At 46.0% G+C, this 11613-nt stretch overlaps 1 protein-coding gene across 1 annotated transcript; it reads left to right on the top strand.

Annotated features, from left to right (window-relative positions):
* Positions 1-3813: 3813 nt before the first annotated feature.
* On the top strand, positions 3814-4850 carry LOC125635703 (olfactory receptor 52N4-like). The gene is made up of 2 exons (XM_075121085.1): positions 3814-3817; positions 4252-4850. Exons 1-2 carry the CDS (start codon positions 3814-3816, stop codon positions 4848-4850), a joined length of 603 nt encoding a protein of 200 aa, XP_074977186.1.
* Positions 4851-11613: the final 6763 nt, after the last annotated feature.

Here is an 11613-nt window from a genome sequence, read left to right as displayed (position 1 = left end):
GTTTGTACCATCAGGGTGACACACTGTGTGATTCAAATCCTGTCAAGTTTATAGAACTCAGATAGTCATTTTCCTTTATTTCTTAGGTCATCTCCTTTGATCTGTACACTTATTACTTATAATCACTTAAAATCTATCCTTCTGCAGTTAATAACTCGGTTTTACATATTTTTTTTTTATCTAAAACAGTGTGTTGTTTTAAATGCAAAAGGGAAATGTGCTCAGGAACAGGGGCTAGTGTATTGTCCTCTCCACATTGAGGGAGGGGTGGACTGGGTAATAAATTACAGTCTCTGGGATTCTGACCAGGGTAAGACAGTACAGCTCTGGGTTCCTCGCCTGGGGAGCTCTGGGGGTGGGGGCAGGCAGGCAGGAAATTGGCTTTAGCCGCTCTATTGTTGGTACATGAGTGCCTTGTGAAAACATTCATGTAACTGCATCTGGGTAGAGATGTGTCTGGCTGTGTCTGGCTGTAATAGTCCAAACCTGGAGAGGATAGCAGCTTGTCACATCCTCAAAGTGTGAAAGGGAGCCCAGGTTGGTATGCAGAGGGCTCGGTGATACGCCCTTTCCAGGTTGCATCCTGGGCAAGTCCGTCACACCCACCTAAAGAACAAGCCCTGCTAGACTGTGAGTCCATTTCCTTCTTGTCATGTGCTCAGATACTAATGGAGAGACCATGGTTAGAGCAGGGAAGTCAAGAGTCCTGGGTTCTGTCTGTCATTCCCTGTGTGACCTTCACCAAGTCAGTCTTCCTTTGCCTCAGTTTACCTATCAGTATAGTGACAATATGTTCATAGTGACTTTCCTTTACTTGGTGTTTTGAAGATCCTTCAATGAAAGGTGTTACACAGTATGATGACAGTTACTGATGAGAATTACTGATTTCTGATGCCTTAGTGATAGCCCTGTGTGCCTGCAGAAAGTGTTCGTTTCTCTCCTCACTTACCTTAAGAACATAAGAATGGCCGTACTGGGTCAGACCAAAGGTCCATCCAGCCCAGTATCCTGTCTACCGACAGTGGCCAATGCCAGATGCCCTGGAGTGAGTGAACCTAACAGGTAATGATCAAGTGATTTCTCTCCTGCCATCCATCACCCCCCTCTGACAAATAGAGGCTAAGGACACCATTCCTTACCCATCCTAGCTAATATCCATAAATGGAGTTAACCTCCATGAATTTATCCAGGTCTCTTTTAAACCCTGTCATAGTCCCAGTTCTCTTTTAAACCTTGTTATAGTCATATAGTCACCTTTCTCCAGATTTCTCTGTCTACTATCTAACCATTAATACTGGGCATTTACAGGGTATCAGACCCTCTGGAGAGCTGCCCATTATCCCTAGTTTTCTTCCTAATCAACTCTACTTTTTAAATATACACAAATACACAGAGCAGCCAATTCCTCTCTGACTCAGTGGAGAGGCCAAGAGTTCTCATCTCCCTTTGGGAACGTTCCTTAATGACTGTTTACTTCTAAACCTGGATAAAGAACTCAGAAGCACAGACACTGAAAGAGAGACATTGGCTAGAGTGTCTATGGTTTCCAGCCTATTTGCATCCAGATGCCGCTTCTCTCCTAGAGGCTGAGTGAACCCCCTGGGAATCAGAGGATCAGCCGTGTTAGTCTGTATTCGCAAAAGGAAAGGAGTACTTGTGGCACCTTAGAGACTAACCAATTTATTTGAGCTCACGAAAGCTCATGCTCAAATAAATTGGTTAGTCTCTAAGGTGCCACAAGTACTCCTTTCCCCTGGGAATGTGCACAGCTAGATTATAAACGGTGCACACCCCAGGTCGGCTCTCAGCGTTGGATGCTGCTGCAGATGCTGGGGTGAGAGAGGTGTGGAACACGGCTGTCTGCAGAGGATTCCCAGGGAAGACACGTCTGGCTCAGAATTCACAGGTACCTGTCTCTTGCTGAGGAGCTCACTTGCTTGACAAACCCAGTGCAATGTGGGCGTTATGGGATAGAGAATAAGTCTGTGGTCCTTTCCGCTCTGCACAACCATTAAACATGCCTCTAGGAGAGAAGCGGCATCTGGATGCAAATAGGCTGGAAACCATAGACACTCTAGCCAATGTCTCTCTTTCAGTGTCTGTTTAATGGTTGTGCAGAGCGGAAAGGACCACAGACCTATTCTCTATCCCATAACGCCCACATTGCACTGGGTTTGTCAAGCAAGTGACAACATTAAACATGCTACCTTTGCCACAGGGGATGAGTTTGCTCCAATATCACTGGCCAAAATGTCCCCTTTGCTCTGCCCCTTGCTGATGGGCTCTAGCCCCGAGATGGCTGCATTTCAGTGGCACACAGGATGCTTCAGAATGAAAGGTTTTAGTAGATGTAGAATACAAGGCCAAATTCTGAGGCCCTGGCCCATACGTTCTCAGGCCCCACAGAAGCAAAACTCCCCTTGGAGTAAGAATTGAGTAAAGACCTCAGGAGCCAGCTGTGTGTGAGCTAATGCACAGGGACTCTCACCTCCTTCTCTTGCATTTCAGGGCTCTGGTTGTTAACGGGGATGGCTCTCACCTGACTTTGTGATGGAAAGCATGGAGGGGCTAGGGCTCCTCACTGGAATAATTATATGAATTTTTCAACATGGGCAAGACCGCTTTTCTCCTGGCTTCATTTGAGAACTTGGCTGAACTGTTAGGTCTGAAACTTTCAAAAACTATTCAGCTAGAAGCAGAAACTCAGCGTGGGAAATTTCAGTCCAAATGGTTAAAATTTGGCAAAATTATAACCAACTGAAAATGAGGTCTCCTAATTGAATGTGTCAGACAGCATTAACTAACTATGGTGTTACCAGCACCACCTACAATGCCCAATCCATTTGTGAATCCCATTCAACTATGCTCTTTGCTCCAATAATGTGTGTGGCAAGGAGTTCCACAGGCCAAATATGGATTAGGTAAACAATTTTTCTTTCTCAATGTTATATATTCAGACTTTCAATGTACTTGAATGTTCCCTTGTTCCTGTGTTATGAGACAGAGTAAATATAAATGCTTGACCTACTTTCTTTATCCATAGATTCATAGGGTTTAAGATCAGAAGGGACAATTAGATCATTCTGTCTGAATTCCAGTAGAACAAAAGCCGTTAAATTTAAGCCAAGTTACCCCTGCATTGAAATACTCTAGCCTCCCCCATTCTCATAGGCTGCCTGGGGAATCCCCTTTCTATCTGCTACATCCTTTATAGAGACTGGGTGACCAAAAGTGAGTGTATCTCCAGAGCAGGATATTCTCCATCCCATTCCTTACGCATCTGAACATTGTCTTTGTTGTGGCCACTACCGCAAATGAGCAGGTGTTTGCGTGGAGCTGCTATCAATGATGCCCAAGTCTTTTCCCTGAGGTGTGTTCTAGTTGGGATGTTTCCCCTGGCACATGTCTTGGCAAAGGTGTTTTTTTCCCACTCTCAGATTTTCAATAACTAGGTGAATGGGAAACTTCCTACAGCATGGACTCTGTAGCCTGGGTTTCATTGTATTGAGCCTATGTGTAAATTGGCAGATTTTTTTTGCTGAAACTTTGGTCAATGACGAAAAAGCCTTTAAAAGAAATCATTGTTGCAAACCCTTACACCTCTCGTTAAGGTGCCTTTATTACGTCACTGAAACTGAGGAGTTCTGTCTTCAAAAGCGGATTTGTAGTGTTTACACCTCCACTATTTCTTCACCAAATGCAGCCTCTTGGCAAAAAAACTTGGCAGTGCAGATAAGGCCTAAGGAACAATGAGGGAAAACCAGCATCCACTCGTGTTTCGTGCTGGTGCCTATTAATGTTTCCCATACCACGATGTGTAGGAATTATTGACGAAAGGAGCACCATAAAATATGGAACTGACATTAGTAGGGTCAATTGTTCATAATTCATTTATCTTAATCATTAAAATGTCATTTTTCAGTGTGTGAAGAGCGACCAACCTGCTCCATCCATGAGACAAGCCTCGAGCTGTGTATGTAGTGTCTAATATTAACATTTTCTTTCCATCCAGGCATTTGTCCTGCGACCATCACCCTAGACCCTGGGCACATACAGGAAGTCAGGGGGACGCACGGTACATGCAGGAAACACCATTCTGCCTCAGCGTTGGAAACCTTCTCTCCTGCTCCATGTCAGATTCCAACTCAACCGACTTTACCAACCTTTCCACCTTCATCCTGCTGGGCATTCCTGGCCTGGAGGCAGCCCATGTCTGGATCTCCATCCCTTTCTGTGCGATCTATGCCATAGCCATCTTGGGGAACTTCACAATCCTGTTCATCGTGAAGAGGGAGCCAAGCCTCCATGGGCCCATGTACTATTTCCTCTGCATGCTGGTCGTCGCCGACGTGGTCCCGTCTACGGCCATCCTACCCAAAATGCTGAGCATCTTCTGGTTCAATTCCAGGGAGATCAATTTCAGCGCCTGCCTCACCCAGATGTTCTGCCTTCTCAGCTTCTCTTCTATGCATTCTGGGATCCTTGTGGCCATGGCTTTTGATCGCTACGTGGCCATCTGTGATCCCCTGAGACATTCCACCACTCTGACAAACCCTGTGGTGGCCAAAATTGGCCTGGCCGTGGTGCTGCGTGGCATCATGCTCGTATTGCCCTATCTCTTCCTGGCGAGGAGGTGGCCATACTGCAGAACCAACATCATTCCCTACACATACTGCAAGCACATAGCTGTGGTGAAGCTGGCTTGCGCCGACATCCGCATCAGTAGTTACTACAGCCTCGCTGTGGCATTCTTGGTGACCGGTGTGGATGTGTTTTGTATCGTTGTGTCCTACCACGTCTTTAGCTATGTTTTGAGTGGCGGTTTTTACGTGGGGTTTAATAATCTCTAGCCCCCTCCTCAAAAGCGGTACGGCTTTTCGAAAGAGGCTACGGAATATTCCACCCATGCCTGACTCATACATCATGGGGGCCCCATGATATCTGGGAAGGGCGTATCCTGCCTGGGGTTTGTAATAGTTTCTGTAGACATTGGGGTCGCCACAATTTTTTAGGATCGCCATAATACTGTTTTTCTTTTTTAGAAAACTCGCTCTCTCCGGGGGCGCAGGTGTAGCTTGATGATCACCTTGCCAAAGCGAAATGAGACGCTTTTGTTCTGATCTGTCTTTATTTCAATGGTAATGGTGTCGATGTGGTGTTTACTGATAGGGACGTAATGAGGTTTATCGTAGGTGATGGTGACAAACTCGTTGTTCCTTTCTTGGACAGGGACACAACGTAACAGGGGAACAGAAAAGTCCCCCACAAACTGATGTTCTACGATATCCGTGTACAGATACAAGGAATTAAAACCCCCTGTAATGTCTGCCGAGAAAGGGAATTTTTGGACGCTGTGTTTGGGACCCAAGCCCAGAATGTTAGCTAGCTCCCCGCCGGTAGAAAACATATAAGTAAAAGCGGCGGATTTAAGTCTAATTTTTCTACCCACAGAGTCGTAGTTCATGACCATCTCAGGCGGTCCGGGGTGACGAGCTATGATTCTGTTCATATGATCCAGCAATTCGGGTATGGACGCGTAATAACCTCATCGTAGGATGAAACTCCGTGCCATATCTCCAAAGGTGACTTCAAAAGGGGTGTCTTCGTTGATAGTGTTCCAGCTGTGCGGGTATTGTATTTCCACTAACCCCACCTCCCAGGCACCCCGGAGATCCAAGGGCTTAATTAGCCGTATTGTAAAGTTCAAGCTGGTGTTTTGGGGAAAAACTGCAGAGCTGGCATTGCTGGGCAAAGTAATGTAAAACCGCCGTCGCTCATCTTCTCTGACTTTGCGGGGAGGAATAACTTTTGTTTGTTTGTTGTTTGCGTCTAAATGTCACAGAGTTGAGAAGCTTTCACCCAGCTGTTCAACTTATCAGGCCACCCCAACCATTTTACCAGTAGTTGCTTTTTTCTCCCTTTTCCTTTCTCCGCTAGAACTTTTTCAACCCTGTAAATCCTTTCTCGTTGGGGTTTACTTTTTGTAATTCATCAGGGTAAAAAGATCCAGTAACTGTCTCACCCTCGTAGTCTTTTAATCGGTATACAGGTCTCTGACCCCTGGTTAAGGCTTCATCCACTATGAATATCTCATCGGTAAATGTCTGTTCATAACCTTTTTCAAAAGCTCCTTTGGTTTTAGATAGTCTCACGTGGTCGCCTTTTCGAAAAGGGGCAACAACCGGTTTTATTTTAAAATCATCTCCATAAACCATTTTCCATACCTTCAGAGAATTTGAAGGGTTAACATCAGCGGGTCTGGTATGTATAGTTCTGTGAAAGCTCTGGTTGTAACTCTATAAAGTCAGGTAACACATCGATGTAGCGAAAGGTGTTATGGGCTGTAAAATATCTCCACATCCTAGTTTTTAAAGTTCTGTTAAACCGCTCCACAACCCCTGCTTTGACTTCATTATTAGTAACAAAATGGTGAATGCCATGCCGTTTTAACAATCTGCTTAAGGGTTTGTTTAAAAATTCTTTCCCCCGATCGGTTTGTAATTTTTGAGGCACACGCCCTTCGCTAAAAATAGCTTTAAAGGCCTTGGATACCTCACCACTCGTCTTGTCTCTTAGGCCTAAGGCCCAGGCATATTTGGATAGAATGTCTACCACTGTTAAGATGTACTTAAAATTGCAGTTCTGTTTGGAGAACTGGTGCATATCCACCAAATCTGCCTGCCATTGCGCATCCACTTCTGAAACAATGGTCTTGTTTCTTTTAAAACGTATTCGAGCCGGTTTGTGTAAAGTATAAGCACCCTGGTCTGAAAGCCAAGCTGTTACTTGTCTTCTATTGAAAGTTTTACTGTGCTTTTTGGCCACTTGAAAAAGAGGGTTCACTCCGCCAAAGCTCCCAACTTCCCCGGGGGTGTAATATATTTTCTTTAACAGAGCCGCCTGTGGAGACATGACTGTTACTGGTACCATCTTTTACTAACACAAGTGTGGGTGGGGGACAACATTCATATTAACACATTTAAATAAGTTTTATTAATCGCCTGGTTTAACACAACCTTTTACAACCGCCTGTAAAAATGGACGCCATGACTCCTAACATGAGGGTGTCTGTGCTGGTTAATTCTTCCATTTTGTCCTTTTCCTCTTGAGATCTGTGTCTCAGACATGAGCAAAAACAGCTGATGCATGATACACTTACTCCCACAGGGCTACCGATGTGTAAGTAAGGACTTCCGGTGGGCGGTGCTAAGGGGTCAAGGGGCGGTGCTAAGGGTTAAGGGGCGGGGCTAAGGGGTCAAGGGGCGGGGCTAGGGTTTGATTGATGGTAGGGCCCTTATACTACTCACGTTGTACATATCTCTGTGCAGTGAAAGACGGTCTAATTCTGGGTTTATGCTCCAGTAGGGTTGCCAGGCTGGGGAGCTGGGAAATTGTCTTGTTTCTCCACTGTTGGTCTATGAGTGGCTTAGGTAAAGCACTCAGATAACTCAATTAGGTATGTGGCGCCACCTTCTGTTGTGTTGGGTGATAACAGGGCCCAGAGGGGATGGCTGTGTGTCACCATGAGAGCAGGGGGAGAGGCCAACCCAGCTGAATGGTTTGGGGGCACAGCAGTTCCAACAGCTTCCAGGCACTACCCCAAAACAACACCCTGGCACCCCTGCTTTCACCACTGTTTTATAGTTGCCACAAATCTTGTACAAACTATGTCAGTGGAAAAGCTATAGTTTGCTGAATATGATTATCCTCTTTGTATGCATGTCTCATTTTTTTTATCTGAAGTTATGAATTTTGACTATGTATCTGTATTTCAAATGTGTTTCCTCCTGTGGTAACTCCCACAAGGTAGTTTACATCCAGTCGAGCCAGTACTTTGTGAATGGACTATTCAAGTTGATGGCCCATCAGTGAGCACAATGGGCCATGGGAGAAGCCCACCGGATGGACTTTCCTGTAGACGCTGTAGCCAGAATATGGGTAATGGCCCCTGCTATAGCTCACTGAAGCACGCAAGGGCATGTGACCAGCTCACCGGACTCCATCTTGTGCTTGTACTTTCCCACTAACTGTGCATCTGGCAGAAGTTCCCTGCACCTGGCAGAAGCTATAAAAGGGGAAAGTGATGTCATCACTTGGCCTCACTCCCCCCACAACTCAACACCTCAAAACACAGCTAGAGGAAAAATATTTTAACTGGGGAGTTGGTCCCAAGCTGGAAAGGAGAAATCCTGGCATGTGTATAGAAGATTGGTGAACTGTTTGTACCATCAGGGTGAGATACAAACCCTGTCTACTATGTAGAAGTCAGATTGTGATTTCGCTTTATTTCTTCAGGAATCTACCTTGATCTGTACACTTATTAGTTAAAATCACTTAAAATCTATATTTCTGTAGTTAATAAATTGGTTTTATGTTTTTTACCTAAAACAGTGTGTTGTTTGAAATGCAAAAGGGAAATCTGCTCAAGAAGAGGGGCTGGTGCATTGTCCTCTCCACATTGAGACTGGGTGGACTGCATAATAAACTTACACTGGTCAGGCTTCTGACCAAGGCAAGACGGTACCGCTCTGAGGTCCTAAGCTGGAGAGCTGGGGGGAACTGGTTGGAGCCTCTCTATTTTTGGTTCATGAATGAATAATAAGATATTATGGGAAAGTGGGTAAGGGGCACAGATGTTACAAGATTTGAAGGAATGTTTGACCTAGCTGGTTGGTTAGGAGCACTTCTTAAACACAGGTAAAGATGATGTGAAACAATGTCTATGGGACAAAAAGGTGAAAACTGTGGATGAGATGGCTTCTCTAGCTGATGACTTTGAACAGACACAAGCATCTATTGTGAATAAACTACAGATGGAGGGTTTACACTTGGTGGGAAGCATGGTCCCATTTTACCCCATTCTTCTAATCTCCAACCCGAATCTCCTGTGAAAATGGAAGAGTCCAGGAGGTGCTATCATTGGAATTCCACTGATCACCTGAGGAATAAATGCCCTGTACTCAAAGAAAGCAGGCAGCAGGTAGCCCAGGCGAATGCTGCTATTCAGAGCACAGAAGCCCCTCAGGCACCTGTCACTTATCATACTAGGTTTGTAAAATTAACGTTTGTACAACTAGGCATGAAGCACTGAATGGCAGGGAACATCATGGGTGGGAAGATACAGGGGCAGAAATTTTGGTAGTTAGGAGGAGTATAGTACAACAAGGTGACATACTGACAGGACAGATGGCAGGGCTTTTATTGTTTGATGGTTACAAAATCCTTGTGCCTTTGGCTAAAGTGCACATCGAAACGAAATGTTTGGAAGCTGTATTATCAGTGCGGGTAGTAGACGATATCCCTATTGATATGCTAATTGGCAATGATTTCTTCCATGTAGCTCAGGGTGTTAAAGTGTCCACACGCAGCAAGAAGGAGCGTTCTGCTGGGACTTCAGAGGAAAAGGGGAAAGTCCCAGGAACTGCTGAAAGAAAGAGACAGAGTCTCCTTGATTCCTCTGCAGGAGGAGGAAGCTGCATGTTTCCAGGGGTGGGGGTGGTTGAGACCAGCTCCTGCCCTTCAGCTGAAGGTAGCGGTGCCTCAGGGAGAAAAAAGTCCATGGTGCTGCCAAACACGGGCCAAACCAAATCTAAGGGAGCATAGGAAGATGTGTTCCAGAGGGGAGCCTAGAGGAGGGAGATAGAATCATAGAAACCACTGAGGAGGTGGGTGTGGGTTCCTTTAACACTGCAGGAGGAGGCAACACCACCTCAGGAAGAAAGGGGGGTGTGGAGCCTGCCACTGAGACAACTGTCCAGGCTGCTAGCTGTGAGCCCTTCACAGCTGACGAGGGGATAGTTCCCACTCTAAAGAGCATAGCGGTAGGTGTCCTAGAGGGGGCCATGAGGAGGAAACTGGGGGAGGAATAGAGGGAGAACAGGAATGTCTGCTCACTGATCACATGGGGGAGGATGCTCAGGACAGAATGGATGATTCAGCATTTGTGCACCCAGGCACCCAACCTGTGGCTCAGGCTTCGAGAGGGAACAGTGTAACTGACCTGCCGGACGGGAGCCATCACACAACTTACCTATCGGGGATAGAGAGAGGGGTGACGCAGGGTATTCCAATCCAGGTCACAATTTTTCAGGACTTTGTTCCTGACGTGGTTGTGAAAACTAACTCTCTCTCTTGAAGACAGGATGCAGGTCCAACTGAATCGATGGTTGTCTGTGGAAATGCTAATGACCCAACTGACAGAGGGGAGGAGGAAATTCCCAGGGTTGGGAAAACACAGAAAGCAGCTGTGAAGAGACACACCTCTTAGCCCAGAGAGCACAGATCACAACCCTCTAGGAAAGGGGGAGGGGAAGGTCCCAGTGCTGGGAGTGGGGATCACAGGGAAAGTGCAAGGTGTGTGGGGGGGTGGGGGTGGATTATTTCCATGGGCATAACCCTGGGGTTGGGACCTAGCTCTGCAGAGGGCTGGCCAACATATAAATCCCTCTTACTTCCTTAACTCATCAGACCCTGGCATACCAAGACCCCAAAGATTGCCTGAAATTGAGATCCCTCCTGAAGGGGGGTGATGTTATTGATGTGAACTGTGATCGTATAGATCATAGTTGCAAGCAAGGCCCTATAGTGGCACCAAATCTTGTACAAAGTAGGTTGAGTAAGGTTTCTATAAAAAGGCTGTAGTTTGCTGGTTATGATTATGCTGTCTGTATGTGTGTATCATTTTTGTATTTGAAGTTATGAATATTGGCTATGTACTTATATCTCAATGTGTTTGATTCTAAGTAGCATCCGTGAAGCATTTGGTCAGCTTCTCAAGAAAGGACTATTCTGAGTAAGTGCCCAATGAAGAAACACTTAACTGACAAGGGAGCTTGGGAGACTCCAATCCACATCTGAGGAGCCTTCCTGGGAACGTTCAAGATAGCATGTGAGCAATGGCTGCCGCCTGCAAACTGAGTCATGCATGGACATGTGACTTGCCCATGTGACTCCAAGCTCCACCTTTCTGCTGTGATTTTCCACAGTAAGAAGAAAGGGGTATCCTTCCACATGCAGAGGATATGAAAAGCCCTGGAATCCCCTCCATTTTGTCTTCAATCCTGCTTCTGCCCTCTGGAGGAACTGTGCTTGAAACTGAAGCTCTGAACAAAGGACTGAACAACCCATCTAGGATGGGATCTTTGTACTCCAGAGACTTCATTGGTTTAAATCAGCCATAGTCCCATCAAGCCTGAAACAAGCCTGAACTTTAATAACACACACATAGCACAATTTCATAACTTCACATACAATGATCGCATGTACAACCCAAGGAGATATCAATGTTTAGTGACGGGGGAGGAGAGGAAAGAGTTGCAGGAGGGGCCTTGAGGGGAAGAGGTAGAGCAGGGGTGGAGCCTGGGGGAAGAGGCAGCGTAGAGGGGTGAGGCCTTAGGCTTCCAGTTACCAGCAATTAGAAAGGTGGCAACCCTATGAGTTGCACATAGACAGATTCCCCAGTTTGTCACACTGACACAGCACAGTAAGGTGAGGAAAGGATTTAATATCTCTTTGACTGGCCAGTCAGTGATTCAGGGAGGAGGGCCCAGCACTATATCACCAGCTACCTCTGAATGGAGTGTGGTCTGAGAACCAGAGCATCAGGAGAAAACT

Source organism: Caretta caretta, chromosome 1 (assembly GCF_965140235.1).
Source record: "Caretta caretta isolate rCarCar2 chromosome 1, rCarCar1.hap1, whole genome shotgun sequence".
In the NCBI taxonomy this organism is placed as follows: Eukaryota; Metazoa; Chordata; order Testudines; family Cheloniidae; genus Caretta; species Caretta caretta.
The sequence above is the reverse complement of the archived record's forward strand: the minus strand, read 5'-3'. Positions and strand labels throughout refer to the sequence as shown.